This window comes from Ctenopharyngodon idella, chromosome 17 (assembly GCF_019924925.1).
Source record: "Ctenopharyngodon idella isolate HZGC_01 chromosome 17, HZGC01, whole genome shotgun sequence".
NCBI classification, from domain to species: domain Eukaryota; kingdom Metazoa; phylum Chordata; class Actinopteri; order Cypriniformes; family Xenocyprididae; genus Ctenopharyngodon; species Ctenopharyngodon idella.
Genome location: NC_067236.1, coordinates 9597339 through 9616631, shown reverse-complemented (window position 1 = coordinate 9616631; position 19293 = coordinate 9597339). Strand labels below are relative to the sequence as shown.

Genomic DNA, 19293 nt, shown 5'->3' with positions numbered 1-19293 from the left:
ATTTTCAAATTTTACATTCACTGCTGCTTGTAACTGTTGTCTACTAATGCAATAATACTTTTTGACAATTACCATGAACCAGACCCATATCACTTTCAAGAGATCATTTGTGAAATCAAATGAAATTAAAAGCAAGGATTGTGCAGCTTTAAGTCAATTGAGGGCATTTAGCATACAACAGCATGATAAATTCAGGCTCTTAGCAACTGCACAGGGGAGTTTAGCTTTATTCCATATCATCAAATAAATTAGAGAATTCGATGGAAAATTGTCTTTTCACATACTGAGTAGATTGTTACCGTGTTACAAAAGAAGGCATGTGTATGTAGTAGTACTTCCTGAAGCTGGATAAAACTTTTAATTGGTTAAACACAATCTAATCAACATATCTATTATCTACATGATTTCAAAACATTTATACAGGTCAGGTATACAAAATGAGATACCTGCACAGGATACCTCTCACAAAGAAAAGCTGTATTTACATTGAAAAAGAAAAAAAAGCTGAACGCCAACTCATTCTCCTTGAAGAAAAGCATTCACAGATTTTAAGTCTCAGGGACAATACACGCACGCGCACACACACACACGCACGCACACACACATATTATGACAGCTCTACGCTCTAAAAAGTGTACAATATGCACACTTTGAAGACATCTAAAAAGCAGTCTTTGTCTTTGCAAACCAGTAGAAACAGACACACTGATGGACAATTTGCTTCTTTGGGCTCAGGATAATGAGCATCTTGTATGTGAATGAGGGTCCACAAAAACAATCACATCTTCGAAAGAAGAAATTCTCATAACCGGGAAGTTATTTAATTCAGGTCTATACCATGAGAAGGTTGACGGGATAGTTTGGTATCAGGTCCTCATTCACATTTCAAATCCCATCAAAATGTGTGCTGAGATTCTCTTAGAAAAGAATGGTTCTAGAAACGACATACAAAGTGGGTTTTGGAGCAGGAAGCTGTTGTCAGAGTCTTTAGGGAAACTTTCCTCAGCGAGCGATCTCACTGATTGTTTTTAGCTTTCGCGTGTGTCAAAATGTGAGACTTCAGGTTGGTGGACTGAGCAAATTTCTTGTTACAGCCATCAAACGGGCAAACATACGGTCTGTCTCCAGTGTGAATCCGCACATGTGTGCGCAAGTTAAAGTCCAAAGAAAAGCGCTTTCCACATCCTTCGAAAGTACACTGTGGAGGAAAAGATGATAAAACATTAGGACATTTATTATTTATATTTAATTCAGATCCACACTATTCTGAATAACATTATCCATTTTTTTTTTAAGCATTAACAAAAAATAATCTTACCTGGAAAGGTTTTTCACCAGTATGAACCAACTGATGTCGTTTTAGCTTGGAACTTTCCACAAACGCCTTCCCACATTCAGCGCAGACATGAACCCGTGGCCCATGGGTGTGCAAGTGCTTTCTCATAGCGGAATTGTCCCGAAACATTTTTGTGCAACCCTATTATAATAAAGACAATGATGATAAACAACTAAAATCCTAATAAAAAAAAAAAATCAAGATAAACTAGACAAAATCATTAATAAATATTAAACAGTGATTCCATCTTGAAACTGAAGCACAATATCCTAAATCAGCACTTCTGCTACAGAAATTGAACAATTCTCACAAATGCTAAAAAAAAAAAAAAATTAAAACAAAAGGCACTCACTTTGTGGGGGCAGGCTATCGTCCTTGGAGAATCGTCTTCTTTTATTTTCCTCGGCTTCATTCTGTATTGTGAAAAATATTAAGGGTAATCATTTGCATGCGTGTTGTTTAATCCAGGAGTTCGGTAATAAAGAACATACTTAAGTAAAAAACTAAAGGCAGTTGTGACGGTAAAATATAATTTGTATCTAAAACATACAGACTTGTGATATCAGTTATTTGTTTTTGTTTTTCAAAATGTTACATAAAAATCAAATCAATACAACAATAACAATGCAAACACAACAAATGTATAAACAGATTTATTTGCTGAACCAATTGGTTTTAAAATCTGCAAACATAAATTCTCTCATGCACGACTGCTACTTATATAAGCTGGTGATGATGATTGACAGGACTGAATGATTAGGCTCCTACCAAACCTACATTTGGAACTTCATATACAGTTTCAATCTTTTTGCTGAATACCCACCTTGCAAACTCTGCCAGCTGTTTTGGGTCTGACAGGTCAATACCAGGTATGCCACCAGGGGGCAGTTTTTTGCCTGTCATATACTCGGAGTAATCAGGAGGAGAGTTTTCCCCAATGATCTGCTCTTCCACCACTGTCTCGTGATCGACATCTTTCTTATCATCTGTCAAAACACAAGATGAAACGTTTAACAAAGTACTTAATCAAATCACACACGCTGTATTCATAATGAGAAAAACGTTATAAGGACATATATAACAAACAAAAACTAAATGCACTGATGACAGTCAACACTCTAGTCATGAGTGATTAATCTTCAGGATAAAATAAATTCTCTCTCCATTTTCTCTGAAACAAATGCATAAGCAATTAATATGCTGATTATGTTATTGTGGTGTACTTTCAATTTCAGTCACCGCACCCAAATATGGTCATTTTGAGAATATAGAAATGCAATGAAGAGCGCGTTTCATGTTTTTTCCACCGGTTAAGTATTGCGTTGTGTGAAACTGATGTTTCAAACAAACAGACGCGTGACGCGCATGCGCAGTGTGTTATGGATTACGGCACACTCTTGAACGAACAAACACTTGAACCTGCACCCTATGCTCATGTTCTTTACTTTAATATTCAAGTAATGCTAAACATTTTGGTCGTTAGAGCCAGGACTCCCATAAAACGACGCATCAAAGTGGAAAACTTAAGAAACTAATGAATAATACCCACAACAACAATAACGAATATTACTAATATAATGCAACATCCAGTAAAGCTGCTAGGCTCCAAACGTCGACATAAAATAACTGGAGTATACTAGTAGTTTAAATATTTGCATATGTTTCAGTATTTAAACAACACATTTTATTTAAAACTATTCCAAGTTCAAAGAGATGATATTTTTCTACACAAGTTTACACAGTTGTTTACCACAATTACAATCGCCAAGATTTCACAGCTACAATAAATACTTCTGTATTTTCCCAGATTACACAATTTGCTTTCCACCATAAATATTCGAATATGTATTAATAATAATAATAATAATAATAATAATAAATACGCAGTATTTTAAACATTAAATAGCATTTTAAAATCAATGCGGAAAATAAATCTGTCTGTTAAATATGTACTAATGCTAATCACGTCTTACTAAACTGAGAATTATCGCTCCACGGCACAAGGAACGGCTAGATGTATCCTAATTTGCCAGTTACAACATTTAAATACGCGGTAACATTTGTTTATTGAGGGAATGAAGCGCCGTGAGACAGATAGTTTGCAGACAAGCAGCAGATCGTGTGACTAGGTCCCTCCCCTTCTTCAAAATGAGCTGCGCCATTGCGGCCTGCAGCAGCGCGGCGGACTCACAGCGCCTCTCTCCGCTCCCGCCGCCATCTTTCCCCGCTCACACAACCGCCATGTTTCGGGGCCGCCGCCATAATGGTCTGGAGGAATATGGCGGCGCCCATCCACACTTAAAACATGGCTTCCCATCAAAACAAAAACATTTAGACCGGGGCCATACTTATAAGTGGCTTTTCGGTCTGAAAATCGTTTCTGGCACTGGGCTATCTGGCAGCTTTATAACAGGCTCGAGAGGAAGAGGGCCCACACGAGGCCTGCGCGAGAACAAAGCACTTGATGTGATGTCAAAACTTACCAGATGCCCACATAGTGACGGAAAACTCCCCCTCCAGTGTTTTGATCTGCACTTGCTTCTGCTCCCATTTGCGTCCGCTCGCCTCGGCGGAGTTAAGGAAGCTCTTTTTGACCACTCTTTTCCCGCTGCCTCCCCCTTTCTTCATCCTACCCGACGGATTCTTGCCAGACACGGTCACCAAAGTCTGCTCGATATATTCCTCCTCTGCCACCGGAACAGGGACGGGAATGAGGATCTGGTCCTCGAAACTGTCGTCTGCGTGGAGGTCTGAATCATCGCAGCCAACGACCTCCTCGCGAGTTTGGACCAAAATCACCTCCTGATGATTAACGTGGTTAGGATCGTCTGTAACCAGAGGCTGCAGAGCGATCATCGGCTGGTGCTCGTCGTCGTCTCCACCGACCACTGTAGTCTCGATAGTCTCAACTTCGATTTCGTGCAGCTCGACGATCTCGGCCGGCATCTCCGAGCCGTCGGTTTCAATGTACAGTGTCTCACCCGACGCCATTCTTGGCTTTCTTGCTCTCCGAACTGATTTCAAGCAAGCCCTGTGTCAAATCAACGACCCGCTCTCCCCCTCCTTCTCCACTAACAAACAGACAAAACTCCGTCCCACATTGACTGACTCCGTTCACGGACTCTGCCTGAGGATCAGCAAAGCGAAATCTCGCGAGATCTTGTTCTTCGTTTGACCTCATTCTCACCACTAAACTTTTGTAAAATAGTGGTGTTTAGTTTTTAATTCTTCATTGGCACATACTTTGAAGAACAGCTAATAAACTGCATATCCATAACAAAGTAAAAGAAGTTTATTTTGTTCTGAAACACGTAGTTTTAAGTTCAGTATTGGTTACTCAAGTAGGCAGATTTCTGTTGTAGCCACATGACACGGAAACTTTTTCATTGTGTATATATATTAGCAAATATATTTTGGATTGACATAAAGAGGGTTTATGTCAATAAACCTATAGATTTACAACTAAGTGGAAGTGATATACAATAAGATGGAAGTGGAAGTGATATACTAAGTTACATTTATACATAGCCTACAATGAAATGGTCCGATACAAATATTTTACTTTAACGTTTTGTATTTGTTGTGTAATGTAAAAGCAAAGAAATGTGATGAAAGCATGTGTTGTTATTATTAGGTATTAATAGTGAAATGGCATACTTTTCATAATTTTGTTTTATTTCTATATTTTCTTAATCAGCTATACTTTGTAAAATTATATATATAATTTGTGTTATGTGTGTGTGTGTGTGTGTGTGTGTGTGTGTGTTTCGTTTTTTAAATGTTCGTTTCTCTCATTAGGCCTTATACATTAAATGACACAAGCATCACATTACATCTAAATTTGTCTGTTGTTAAATGCTTTTTAGGCTATTTGATGGAATAATAATAATAAACGCCCCCTCGTGGTAAGGTGACGTAAACCTGTCTAGACCAGAATTACAGGACTGTGACACTGCTAAAATATATCATAAAAGGGGGGAAAAATAAATAAATAAATAAACCAACCTTTACTGTGTAATTCGTATATTGCCGCGCGTATATTTTAAATCAAATTGCCAAACATTCCACAGTCAACCGATTTGCGTCTGTGGCAAAATGTAATTTTCTTATTGTGACAAAGCAAACTGTATGGGCTAGGCTGCTCTCTGACAGCTTAATCTCGCCACTTCGTTAGGGTTTCGATTGAAGTTAGTTACCGTTGGTATAGACTTTCAGGCACACCTTCCATACTTGTCTTATCTAAGAGGGCGTGTCCGAAACGAGTCTAGTAAGCGAGGAATCACCTGAGCGCATTACACCAGCAGCACACAGGTGTAAAAATGGGGAAAGCAGTTGGACGCTGGGACTTTGAATGGGTTTATAATGAACAACCGCACACATGGAGAAGAAAAGAAATATTAGGTAAGTGTAAATCAAATGACAGAAATACAACTTTAAGTCAGCAGAATTCGTTAAACATGCTGTAGAAGTCATGTGGTTTTGGCTAGCCGACTGACTTAAATTGAGTTTAAATATCCACTTAACCATTTGGGAGCGTGTTAAATTTTGTTATCTGGTTGTATATCTTGTGTTGACAAAGATATATAGGGTGAATTCAGGTTGATTGGGACACTTTCCAATTTATCACAATGGCAAAAAGTGTCCCAATCACCATGAATTCACCCTATAGCTCAAATGTGTATCAAGAAGCACTTTATCTCATCATGACTGCCTATCACGGCATAACTCAAAATAATCACTGATTATACAGGAATTCGGACGATTAAAATGACATTTTAATTCTAATGTACATCTTCCCGAACTAGTTTAAAATTCTAAAAAGTATATTCAATATATCGTCCAATATAAGAAAAAAAAAAAAAAAAAATCCCATATCTTCCCCGGAAGAGTGAGCGCGTGCCGGTGACCCAGCGTGATTATGGGTGTGCTTGTATGTGTGAAGAGGGAGCGTGAAGTGAGAATTTTCCAATTTCTTTCTTTTTTTTTTTTCGTTTATATACTCTGTCGTCGTGTTATATATGCAAAATATTAACTCCTCTCATTCTACTTGTATTTGAGGTCAAGCACACTTTGCCATATGTTTAGTTTAATGTAGCCTAGTTAGACAAGACATAGGCTAGGTGTAGACAGGTAAAACATATAGATGTGTTTTTCCTGGATCTACCAGACAATGGCTTTAGGCGATAGTAATTTGTGTAAACTGATTCCAGGCATTATTGGCTCTATGGCAATGGGTCTTACTTGATGACAACATTCTAGTCTTATGACCATAACAGTAAAGATATAATGTCACAAGCTCAGTTCCCCTATAAAACACATTTATGAACAGCTTGGAGATTTCAACACAAAAATAACAAGACAGAAGGCCAGGGGGAACGTCCCCTTTACTGTAATTCTCCATCATTATCCCCCCAAAACACCTCTTGTTATTGATAAGATATTGTGAAGTCACACGGATAGCTTTACACCTCAAGATCTTTAAATATTAATAGTGTATTCTTTTATCATCTTGAGACCATTTCAGAAGGGATGATGACTCGGATACTAATATATATATATATATATATATATATATATATATATATATATATATATATATAAAATTTGATATTTTCAGTAACATGAAATACAATGTAAAATATTATATATAATATTGTATAATGTAAATATACATTATTTTATACAATATTTTTAAGTAACAGAAAAACTTGGTGTTAAAAATTATTGGTGTCAGTGCAATCCAAATTTGTTTTTAAATTATTCTTGTTTTGCTAAAAGACCATTTAGTTATTTGTATGCCAAAGCACCACCTTGGATTGTATTAGCATCTGGGAGTGGAGTTTGCGGTACCTTTTATTTACACACTTTATGGCATTTGGTTACTCATTACATGGATGAACTTGTACAATGTTCAGAAGCACAGAATGCAGGTTTGATTACTTTAGGCTTGAATACGACTTACAGAAGCCGAAACACAAACACTTTGTTCAAAATAAACCTGTTTGTGCATTTACATGACAATAAGCCATGACAGGTGTGATCTTGTTCAGATTACAGCAGAGACTCAAGGGGCAGGAAAAGTCGAATCAATGAATCTCCAACTGCATTTGTACACCTGCATGTTTTGTGAGCGCCATTTGTTTGACATATGTAAAATGCAAAGGCAAAACAAATACACAGATAATTTGACATATGGAACTGAAATCAAGAACATGTCCATGTTTAATGGTGCCCATTTCATGATTATCACTGCTTGTGACTGTATTACCCCTAGATAAAAAAATATGATTCGCATGTTCCCATTCACTCAAGCACAGACCAGTAGAAAACCTAGCAATATGAACAGTTTGCATACAGACATTATGCAAATTGCATGAAAAAAAAAAAAGTGTTATGGCAGATTTGCATGCAGGTCACATGTAATTGTACAGGTGAAAGTGGTCACTGTGAAATAGATGTTTGTGGAACTTAGATATTCTGCAGCAGCGGATGATAAACAGAACATTAGTAGGGTAAACAAATCTACTAATTAAAAAGGCACACAGTCCGGGGAGCATCTCCCGTGTGGGGAAAATTAGTAATAGGTTGACTACCCTACCCTTAACATGTTTAATGGGTTACCACTAGCAACTGTAATAGTCATATTATTTTTTGCAATGCTAAGTATAAATAACATGAACTTTTTAAGATGTTTGTTAATAGCATCGAATTAAGATGTTATTATAATAACATCTTAATTTAAAAAATAATCCGCTTCAAAAGTGATGCAAGCATAATTATTTTAAGTGTTAATTTAATGAGGTTGTGAAGGCTTAATTTCAAGTACAACCTTTCTTTAACCGAAAGTACAACACATCCTTGAACATGAATAAGACTTCAATAAAAATCTATAATAATCCCTGTAACAAGAAACTAATTTCAAGAGCTCAAAGAACAGTTTATATCCTTTGAAGGATTTTTTTTTTCTTTTTTCACTATTGCTGTCAATATAGGAACTATAATGGAAAAGGTTGTTGCTTGTGTTGTGAATATTTTTTTTATTTTTTTTAATGTGTAAGTTTTATGTCTCTCATCACTCTGCGGTCTCTTTCTGCTCATATTATAAAACAATTTCCCTCAAAGATGTATTTTTGTGGCAATTTGGTCATCTCAAATCTCTTTAGTGACACAATTCAGATCATATGTGTATATATACACACACACGTTTGTGTATATAAATGATAATAATAAAAAATGTAGCTTTTTTACTATTTAAACTATTTTTATCTTGACCTTGTTCTCTCTCTTCAGCAAAGTATCCTGAAATCAAGTCTTTGATGGGTCATGACCCCCAGCTGAAGTGGGTCGTGTCAGGGATGGTACTCACCCAGCTGCTGGCATGTTACATGGTTCACGAGCTCTCCTGGAAGTGGGTGTTGTTTTGGGCGTATGCATTCGGTGGCTGCATCAACCACTCTCTGACCCTCGCCATCCATGACATTTCACACAACGTGGCCTTTGGCACTAAAAAGGCTCGCTGGAACCGCTGGTTTGCCATGTTCGCCAATCTCCCCATTGGCTTGCCTTACTCGGCATCCTTCAAGAAGTACCACATCGACCACCATCGGTATCTCGGAGGAGATGGCTTGGACGTGGATATTCCAACCGACCTTGAGGGCTGGTTCTTCTGCACCCCAGCCAGGAAGGTGCTCTGGCTCTTCCTCCAGCCTTTGTTCTACGCGCTCCGTCCGTTGGTCGTGAACCCCAAGCCTGTGACCAGGTTGGAGATGCTGAATGCAGTCGTGCAGTTTGTGGTAGACATTATCATCTACTATTTTTGGGGTCTCAAGCCTATAGTCTATCTTATTGCTGGCTCTATACTGTGCATGGGCCTGCATCCCATCTCTGGACATTTCATCGCTGAACACTACATGTTTATGAAAGGTCATGAAACCTACTCTTATTACGGTTCTCTCAACTTGATAACCTTCAATGTGGGATACCATATGGAGCATCATGACTTCCCCAGCATTCCTGGCAGCAAATTACCTGAGGTACGAGTTTATTTTTAGGGATGCGCAATATTAAAATTATGATATAAGCCGATAATTATGGTAGATATTAAAATTGATACTATTTTGTTTTAAAAAAAAAAAGTCGCTGTTGCACACTAAAAGTGAAATTCACAACATTATAATGTACACAATGAAAAATCATTAATGAATATTAATTCAGTGTTTTAAAGATGAAGGTTAGATGATGACAAAGTTGATCTAAATATAAAAACGGAGGAAATTCAATATCCAATACTGACTGATGCTGTAAAAGATGCCAATATTGGCTGATAACCAATATTGTACTAGTATATGCCTATTGGATAAGTGTCAGTTTAGAGTTGCTGCCTTGGTTTATCTCACTCACACAAGAGATTCTTCATGCATAAGCGTATAGATGTGGTCCACTATGACCATTTACAGAAGGAGACCAGATTTTTAACTCTAAGTAAGTTTACTTTTCAGGCTAGTGCTCAAGTGGAAACGTCTTGGCAATGTAATGCTCTGTATTGATTTTGACACTGTTACTGATTAAGAGGAAGAATGTGACATTTGACATTTTGATACTAACTAGAAAGACAAATATTTGCTAAACTCTTTTTCAGGCTTCATCAGTGTCCATAATAAAAAATTAATTGCGTTCATAGTTTACAGACATGCCTTGGTTCTTTTTCACTGAAAGTGTGATGTCTGTAAGCTGATTGCTTATGCAGTACATTGTGTCTGTTAATGTTTAAACCATTAAGTATGATAGCACTAGAGACAGGAAACCAGCGCTTCATCTACACTTTACAATCTAGCTGCATTATTCTTCATTCATATTTCTTGGTTCACATAATGCATGTCATACAAAGTATATAAATAGAAATTTCGTAAGTAATATTTATGATTTATTTATGGATCTTTCTCATTTTACAGGTCAAGAGGATTGCAGCAGAGTACTATGACTCACTCCCTCAACACACTTCCTGGATGCGAGTGCTCTGGGACTTTGTATTTGATGACACCATCGGTCCCTATGCCAGAATCAAGAGACAATACAAACTTGGCAAAAAGGAATAAATTGGGTATTAGACTACTGATCTAACCAAAGAGTACTACACAGATCTGCAAATGAAACATAACTGGCACTTGCAGGCTATTAGTTGAAAAGGAACAAACCTTTTTTTACACATGAACCTGCAAACCTCTTCATTCTGTCACAGCATTTCATTATAAAGATCCATCGGAACAATATCCAAACTATTACTTCACATTCCCTGAACCTGGGACCATGTTACATGATTTGTAATTTACTGTTTAGGTGTATCAAAGCTCAGTTAACCTTCTCAAAATATTTCCATACATTCATTCCTACCCAAGATGTGAAACTTTGTATTAGATTCTGATATTGTTCTTATGGTGTATATGAACAAAATGAATGCAGTTGTTTTTGTGTATCATTGCCAATAGTTACTCAAATATATTGAACTTCTGAGATGCCAGTTAAGATGTACCTGAGGAAAGAAGTGCTGAGATGAAATGTGAGTTTAAGCAGATATGAAATGCCTTTTCATCAGTGAGGCCTTTTTGAAAATCTAATATTTTGTTTTGTGCAATGTTGTGTAACTAGAAGAGTCTTTAAATTGTGTTTAATATGTTCTGTCGTTTGCACTGTGACAGTTTAACTGAACGCCACTGTGATAAATATGTTGTGGAATATATTTGTTCAGCACACTGTAATTCAATAAAATTCTCTTACAAGATGAATCTGAATAACGGCTGACAGATTTGTTGAATTTTCAATGAAGATGCAACATTTGTTTTTATAGAAGCATGAGACAAGACTTTTTTTTTAAAAGGAGGAAAAGCTTTTAAAGTTCTTTAATTCCATCAATCTCACACTCTCACCATGTGATTAATTTAATTGTAATTTTTGTGAAATATCAACATCAACTTTTAAAATCAGGATCAACCTAATTAAACCAGGATACATTGCACAATCAAACATTTCACCCAATTCTTTCAATTCATCTCACATTGTTGTTTGTGTATATATATATATATATATATTTTTTTTTTCCATGTCCATCTCTTGAGCTCACCGAAAGAGCGTCTATATTTAACCTCATACCTCCAAATTAGTTTAAAACAAAGTTCTAGTGAACTTCTAGGGGCCTCATTTAAAAATGTTGCGTAGAAACCATTCTACATTTAATCTAAGATCATTTCTCAAATGTGCGTACGTTGTCTGAATCACACAATAGTTCTCTTTTCCAGAAATCTATAAAAATCGCAAATGATTTTGAAATTGTGAGCAGCTGAATGGTTTTAGATCTCCGCCCTGCAAACGCACCCTAATTAATATCATTAACATATAAAAGAGCACCAGTGAAACAGCCCAAATCCTTTTTTTGTAGAATGGAGAGTGGAAAGAATTACTTAGATTTCCAAATACCTGCAGACTCTCTGCCACAAGGCAGTGCGAACACCTGCTTAGAACCTGATGTGGCGCTAAGCACTTTTCCACGTCAAAGACCGTTTTTATAAATATGTGAATGTTGGTGTGGATTTAGGCGTACGCACGTTTTATAAATGATGCCCCAGCATTGGCCAAAACAACAACAACAACCACCAAAATGTCTCAAACTTTTTTAACTATAGTAGTTTGCTGACAGTTCACTAGCACAAATGTGTGCAGTTTGTACTTATTAAACCCAATGATTAAGAGCAGTAATATAAAATATAAAAGGCTGACAATAACTGTCGTGCAACTTTGTCTCTCTCTCATTTAATATAATACAATTCTTAACAATAATAACAATGACCGATGAAACAATATAAACTTAGAAAACAAAAATATCTTCATTAATTTCCAACTTGTTGACTTTAAGACTTGAAAGAGCGAGAGCAGCAAGCTGCACAGTGGACTGTCTCAACGTTCATACTGGAGGAAATAGAAAATTCAGTGTGAAGGTCTATATTTCCATCTGCTCATCCATACACACACTCACTCAATCCATCACTCCAATTCCTTCTGTTTCTCAGCTTTCCCTTGTCCTTCTCAGTAATTCCTTGTTTCTGCACAACATTTCTGCAACTGAATTTTCCGTACCATTGCAGACATGCTGCGAGAACGTTTTCAAGTGCACGTTCCTGTACTTCCCCGAACCTTCAGTCGTTATCAGTCGTCGTCATTAACATTTCATAAGACTATGTGGAGCCAATTCTCAGCAGTTCCCTTCTAATGGCTAAAAGAAAGAGAAAAACATGTAAATATTCTAAAAAAAACTGAAAAGATATGCACACATTTGTTTTAAATGATCATGCATCTCACTGTTCCCCCAAAACTTACCATCAATGATTTCTTCTTTTACTTTCTGCAATTCTCGCACAACCTCCTCCAAGATCTCCTTTTGGACACAACAGATTTTATAATAGTTAGCAGACCAGTCCATCCTCATTTCTTGCACAATAATAGTATATTCTGAATGGTTTTCTGAACTAACCTGTTTCATTCTGTCAAAGTCAAATGACTCTGCATCACTGGTGCTTCCGATTGGTTTTGCCCTGTATAATGTTCATAAACATTTAAATACAATTCGAATGATCAAAATTTTACCTGCAAGTCATGTTTGCTGTAAAAAAAAAAATTCTTGATGTATTAAATATTAACATGGCTTTCTGATGTAATCTCAGTTTTTATAAAGGGTTCATTTTCAGAGTTCAAAGAGGTCATTTTTTGTGTGTTTACACAAACACTCAATGCAAGCTTACACAAAACATAAAACCTGCATTTTTGCAGTTGTCAGAAAGCAAGCTGAACCGGCTTTGTATGCATTTAGGTCATTCCAAGCTCATGTTGCCCAATGCTTTACTTCCTTAACATGACCATTTTTATTGACAACCGAGGCATTTACTCACGTATGCAAACCCTAAGCTTGATAAACTCATTCATTTCACTGCTCTGGTGCAATCCATCTTGGAATGCCTCAACGAATGTCAATTTTAAAAGGAACCGAATGTTGTAAAATAACAAGAAACTTTACATGTCAGGAGACAAAGAACTCACTGAACATGAGTTCAGTGAAAAATTAAATGTTTACTGCACCATAAACCTGTTAAAACATACCTTGACACAGCTGAAGACTTGTCTGCAGAGTTTGCCCGTTCCCATGGCTTCTTCACAGGATCTAAGAAAAACATTTAAATAATGGATGATTCTTTTGCTCACCAAATCTCAATACACCTTATAATTAAATTAATATATTTTTATTTTGATAGTTTTTACAGATTTAACTTAAATTTACAGGAAAAATTTTCATTAACTGATATAATGTTAATTTACCAACCTACTGAAGTATTACTATCTGTTTTGTACCTTTATAATACACTGACAACCACCAAAAACAGAGGTGCACACACAGTGTCATTCAACACTAAACACCATCATGGTAACACACATGACATTAAAAAATGCAATAAACATTCATTTAACAACATCGTATGTAACATAAAACCCTAACAAACCTAACTGATAAGAAAAAAACTAAGAAGAATCATAGTGTCATAAAGGGAATTCTGGCAATGTCAATTTACTTTTTACATTTCTTGAGGACGGTATCAGACCTGCGTGAAGTTGGCCGCCCACCCAATAGTCTCAATGGTTCGCGCTCCGTTTGTGCTAGTTTGTGCTAGTGAAATTTTCCTTTGTGCTGCTTTGGTTTTTAAAATATTAAAAGAACATTTATAGGTCATTCTGAGGTCACTCAGCCCACCACATGCTCCAAATTCACCTAAAATAGTCTCGTTTGTTTGTGCTTCGTTTGTGCTGGTTTGTGTGGGTGAAATTTCATTTGTGCTGCTTTGGTTTTTAAAATATTAAAAGAACATTTATAGGTCATTCTGAGGTCACTCAGCCCACCACATGCTCCAAATTCACCTAAAATAGTCTCGTTTGTTCGTGCTTCGTTTGTGCTGATTTGTGTGGGTGAAATTTTCGTTTGTGCTGCTTCACTCCGCTCATGCATGCTCACTCAATGTCCTTGTCATGATATCAGCTGTCCGGATCAGTAGCACTTTCATCCTTAGCCTATAATCTTGCTGCTTGTCTTTTCAAATGTGATTATCTATCTGTCATGCTGTGAGCGCTGCTCCACTTTTATAGTTTTCACAGCTTTCTTATTAGAAAATTATTTGAAGAATCAGAAATTATATAGGCTATTGTAAGTCTTCAAAGAAATGTTTACTCTTAGCCAACTAACTTTACACTTGTGTATATAAAATATTTAGCCAAAAACGAAACAAGATTAAATAAAAAACATCTGACTCTTTTCTCTCATAATATGTAAAACCAAGAATAACAGTTTCATATGTCAAAGAAATATGGAATCATCACAGAAAATACTCCCGGTACACAAATCAACGTTGTTGAAAGGTTTATATAATATTGATAATTGAAATGATAATTGATCATGATTATATAATTAATTGATAATAATTCTTTATTTGTTTTTTGTTTTTTTCATTTTGTTTTTTTAAAGAAATAAAGAAATAACAACACTGGATGTTTTATTGGGGTCCGGTCCGTGTACCTGGTAGGCTAATTTGATTTTCTACTTAAAAAGAAATAAAGAGAAATAAGAAACGGTTTGATTTTTGTTTTTTTCGGTTTGTGTAAGAAATGGAAAAATGAAAATCAAGCCAGATTTTTTGTAATTTTATTCATGGGTAAAAATGAGATTATTCTTTAATATTTGTTTCGCATGAGTGGCGCCCTGAAACGCCATTCAACTCATCATGTACTCTGCAAATTAGTTACAATTTTTCTGTTTGGTTGTTTTTCTTAAATAGGCCTTTTAAGAATAAAGTAAATACAAAAAAAAATGTCCTCAATGTTGTTTTAGATCACATAAAGCCTGCATTGGGTGGGGGGCCGCAGGTCGAAAACCAGCATATTAGAATGATTTCTAAAGGATCCCGTGACACTGAAGACTGGAGTAATGATGCTGAAAACTCAGCTTTGCCATCACAGAAATAAATTAGATTTTAAAAATATATTAAAAGAGAAAGGAGTTATTTTAAATCTTAATACTATTTTACAATATTTCTCTTTTTACTAAAAAAAGAGCATTGTTTTAGTGTTTTAAAAACATCAAAAAACTTTTACTGACCCCAAAATTAACAAAAAATAGGTTTTGTAATAAAAGAAACACCACCTGAATTTTGTCCACGGGAGGAAGGGGATCCATTAGAATCCTCCTGCAAGAAGATTTCAGACTGATGTGATGTGATATAAGAATAATCACAGAATAATAACAGTGCAATAATCAAACATTAAGAATTATACAATCAATGTGTGTTTAATGAATAGTGTACAAAAATCATACATTTTGACTGTCTTCTGGTTTCTCTGAGGCCTTCCTCCTACAGAATGACCATATTTAGCAATCAAAATTTGTATAACCACAATTCATGCATCATTAGTTATGAAAAAGAGACAGGAAATGGATGTGGTCTGACCTCCTTGCTAAAAGGGCATTCATTTCCTGCATGAGACCCTCTCCACCTCCTCCACTGCCACCACTAGAGCGATTGGCATCGTTTTTGCTACTGCTTTCCTCCGGCTAGAGAAGATAAAACATGGAATAATCAGGCACCAAGACACCCTTATTGCACTTACTGCATAAAAAAAGAATTATGTGAAACATGTTGAGATCCAGGAAAGTTTGGGAAAGATACCCGCTGAACTTTACGCAGCTTGGCACCAGCCAGAGCTGCAGCCAGGCCTGCCGGAGCAGGACCTCCACCAGCCGGCAGTGGAGGTGGGGCAGGAGGGGGCCCTGTGGCGGGTGGTGGCGGCCCGGGTGGTGGTGGCCCAGGTGGTGGCGGCCCAGGAGGGGGCGGAGGGGCTGGTGGACCCGCCATGGGTGCTGAGGTAGGGGGGTGAATGGGAGGGGTGGATGAGAGCATGGAGGGATGACCCGGTGGGATGGGAGGACCTGTTGGAAGAAAGAAAAGAACTACTGTTGTATTCTAGACTGAGTGCTTAATTACATATTCATTGACATGAAATAGACTGCAACAGTGAACATTTGTGTTGACTTAAAGGTGAAGTGTTTACGTTGTGCATCACTAGCAAAATTGTAGAAACCGGAATTGCAAACAGGTTTCTGGTTCCCATCATCTGCTATTGGTCAGAAAAACAGATAGCCCCACCCCAAACTCACACCAGGAGACGCTCAAACAAACACTGCAAATGTTCTGATAGCACCACAGTGTTTACAGTTTTTGGGGAAATAAACCTATAAATAGACTCAGCAGCAAGGATTTTTTTTCCCTGCTGGCTCAGTCGGGCTGGTACTTTCAATTTATTACCCAGGCCAGTTCTTCCAAAAGAATGACAAATTGTTATTTTTAGCTGCAAAAATAACATGTAAAACATGTAAAAATCTTTTGAACTCTTCATCAAAGGATTCTGAGTTTCCGAAAAAAAAAAAAAAAAAAAAAAATCCACAGGAACACTAACCAGTACAACTGTTTTCAACATTGATAATAATAAGAACTGTTTCTTCAGCAGAAAATCAGCCAATCAGAATGATTTCTGAAGGATCATGTGATACTGAAGACTGTAATGATGCTGAAAATTCAGCTTTAAATTACAGGAATGTAACAGGAATAAATTATATTTTAAAATATATTCAAATTCTAATAATATTTCACAATATTACTTTTTGTAACTGTTTTTGATCAAATAAATGCAGCCTCTGTAAGCATAAGAGACTTAAAAAATATAAAAATAAAAATCTTACTGTCCCCCAACTTTCACATAGTGAATATTGTTTCTGTATGAAAATAATTTCATAAGCAAATTCACAAAACACACTGCTGAACAACAATGGCATACAATAAAATTCTGATTAGTGTGTGGTTTTCAAAAAAAAAAAAAAATTCTGATGCCTCCAAGGCATTTCTGCAAATTTGACTTAACTTTATTTATGTCAGCCAGCTAGATAATATTAACTTGTTGACAAATCAAAAGAATTTGAATTTTAATACATCACAGAAAACCAAGCATTTAAATTTGCAAAGTGGATGTACAACAATGAACATTCAGTGGAACAAAAGAAAGAACAAATGACTGGTCTGTCAAATGGCCTAATTCTCTCTTGTTGAGCCCCATCTTATTGTTAACCAACCGTTTTAACATCAAACAGTTGACACATTTCACTTTTATGATCTGCAAAGAACAAAATCTCTGAGAAAAAAAAAAGGAACATAGGGTTAAAGTGTGACGCATTGCTTAAACAATACGAACAAATCACCTTTGAGCAAACACAGATGAACATCACTGTGATGTAGATGAATGTTTACCTTAAAATCTTAAATCCTCCTTCCTCTATTCAGAACAAAGAAGGTGAGGCAGCTGCCATTTGTTCAAATGAGCTGCTGTGATTTTGTCGTATAACACATGTACAAAAGTCAACAGCCTCACTGACAATGCTGATGGGCCATTATTTGCATATGGTTTCAGTACAAAGACTGTACTGTTCTCTTTGGACAGCTTTTGAGATCAGCATGTCATCAGCCCAATTCCACAGGACAGGTGTGTGAAGTCTTTTGGTGGTGGGCAACTAATTACGGAGGGGGCAGCTGATGGGTGTCTGAAATACTTACTGCTGGACGCTGTGGCGTTCTGATAAACAGGCGAAGGAGACGTCTTGGGCGTGGTGTGAGAGGTGGGTGTGGTGTCGAAAGGGGGTGTGGCCTGGTATAGCTGCTGCGGGTGGAGGGCGGGGCCTTGGATGGGCTGGCCAATGAGAGGGGGCAGGGGGCAGGACAATTCTTGTATGGGATACTGTGAGTGCAGTGGTGCTCCGGAGGTGACCTGCGTAGGAGGGGTTTGGTATGGGTAGTACTCCTCTGCCTGGCTATTGGATGACTGCTGGTGCTGTGTTACAGGCACCAAGTGGGAAGAGTTAGCGGGAGCTTTAGGGCCACAGGTTGGGCCGTTGTTTAGGGGCGGCAGGGGGAGGGCGACAGGCAGGGCAGGTTGTTTGACTGGCACTGCCATTACAACGGGGGCCGATGTAGCAGGTAATGGGGCATACATGTGGGCAGAGGACCATGTGGCGTGTTTATGGTCCTGTTGGGCGGTTGGAGGAGAAAGAGGGATTTGCTTGACATTGCGAGGTGGAGGGGCGACACCTGGTTGTACTGGGGAGAAAGCAGAAGCCAGAGAGGTGGAAAGCTGGGAAAGCTGCTGGGCCTTTTTTTGAGGGGAGTCCACAGTACGGTAGCCGCTCTCCCGTTCTTGGGAGGAAGAGGAGGTGTGGGAGGAAGGTGGCATGGGGTTAAGGTGAGCATAGGAAGGGGGGAGAGTGTTAGCCCGATACTGTCTGAGGTCATGCAGAGCGGTTTCGGACTGAGAGGCAGATGCTGACACTTTAAACTGAAGGGTGGAGACTAAGAAACAAAGAAAGAGACAAACGGTTCAACACAAATGACAAACGAAAAGAGAGAAAATGTGAGAGTGACGAAAATCAAGCATCAAACTGTACAAAGCAACTGAAAAAGATGAAATGTGAGCAAAATATAAGATTTTTAAAGCACGTTATATGCTACAGGTGAATCTCACAAAAACATCTACATGTAGGCCAGATTTCAGAAAAGTAAAAAATGGAGAAATAACAGAAAATTAAGCATATTTTATGACCAACATTTTATTTCATTGTAACTCTATCTTCATGACAATTAAACAACCCTCCAAAATTTTAATTACAATAATGGATCCGTATGTTTTACTTTTGAGATTTTTTAACAATATTAGTTATTCTCAAAGGTGATTCAGATTCTCATTACTGTGACACAAAAGTACTAAAATTAATTACATTTTTCAACTGAGTATATAAATACAGACACATTTGACAATTTTAATAACTAAAT

General features: G+C 37.2%; 3 protein-coding genes across 11 annotated transcripts in view; 1 reads left to right on the top strand and 2 right to left on the bottom strand.

The window, feature by feature from the left end:
* Positions 1-209: 209 nt before the first annotated feature.
* Positions 210-4490, bottom strand: yy1a (YY1 transcription factor a). Its single transcript, XM_051868764.1, has 5 exons — positions 3820-4490; positions 2160-2322; positions 1689-1749; positions 1319-1477; positions 210-1198 (listed from the first exon to the last, which is right to left on the bottom strand). Exons 1-5 carry the CDS (start codon positions 4325-4327, stop codon positions 1016-1018), a joined length of 1074 nt encoding a protein of 357 aa, XP_051724724.1. The 5' UTR covers positions 4328-4490; the 3' UTR covers positions 210-1015.
* Positions 4491-5482: 992 nt separating this feature from the next.
* On the top strand, positions 5483-11475 carry degs2 (delta(4)-desaturase, sphingolipid 2). The gene is made up of 3 exons (XM_051868765.1): positions 5483-5737; positions 8627-9369; positions 10288-11475. The coding sequence occupies exons 1-3, from the start codon at positions 5656-5658 to the stop codon at positions 10429-10431; spliced, it is 969 nt and encodes a 322-aa protein (XP_051724725.1). The 5' UTR covers positions 5483-5655; the 3' UTR covers positions 10432-11475.
* A 637-nt stretch (positions 11476-12112) lies between these two features.
* The window catches only part of evla (Enah/Vasp-like a), a 36324-nt gene continuing 29143 nt past the window's right edge, over positions 12113-19293 (bottom strand). For 8 of the 9 annotated variants that reach the window (XM_051868750.1, XM_051868754.1, XM_051868753.1 and 5 more), the window contains 9 exons: positions 18025-18813; positions 16090-16349; positions 15871-15974; positions 15738-15774; positions 15567-15609; positions 13481-13541; positions 12858-12918; positions 12704-12761; positions 12113-12599 (listed from right to left, as the gene is read on the bottom strand). In XM_051868750.1, the coding sequence (XP_051724710.1) occupies positions 12562-12599; positions 12704-12761; positions 12858-12918; positions 13481-13541; positions 15567-15609; positions 15738-15774; positions 15871-15974; positions 16090-16349; positions 18025-18813 (1451 nt within the window). In that variant the 3' untranslated portion in view covers positions 12113-12561. The remainder of the gene's footprint in view (positions 12600-12703; positions 12762-12857; positions 12919-13480; positions 13542-15566; positions 15610-15737; positions 15775-15870; positions 15975-16089; positions 16350-18024; positions 18814-19293) is intronic. The other variant, XM_051868756.1, reaches the window with a different exon arrangement.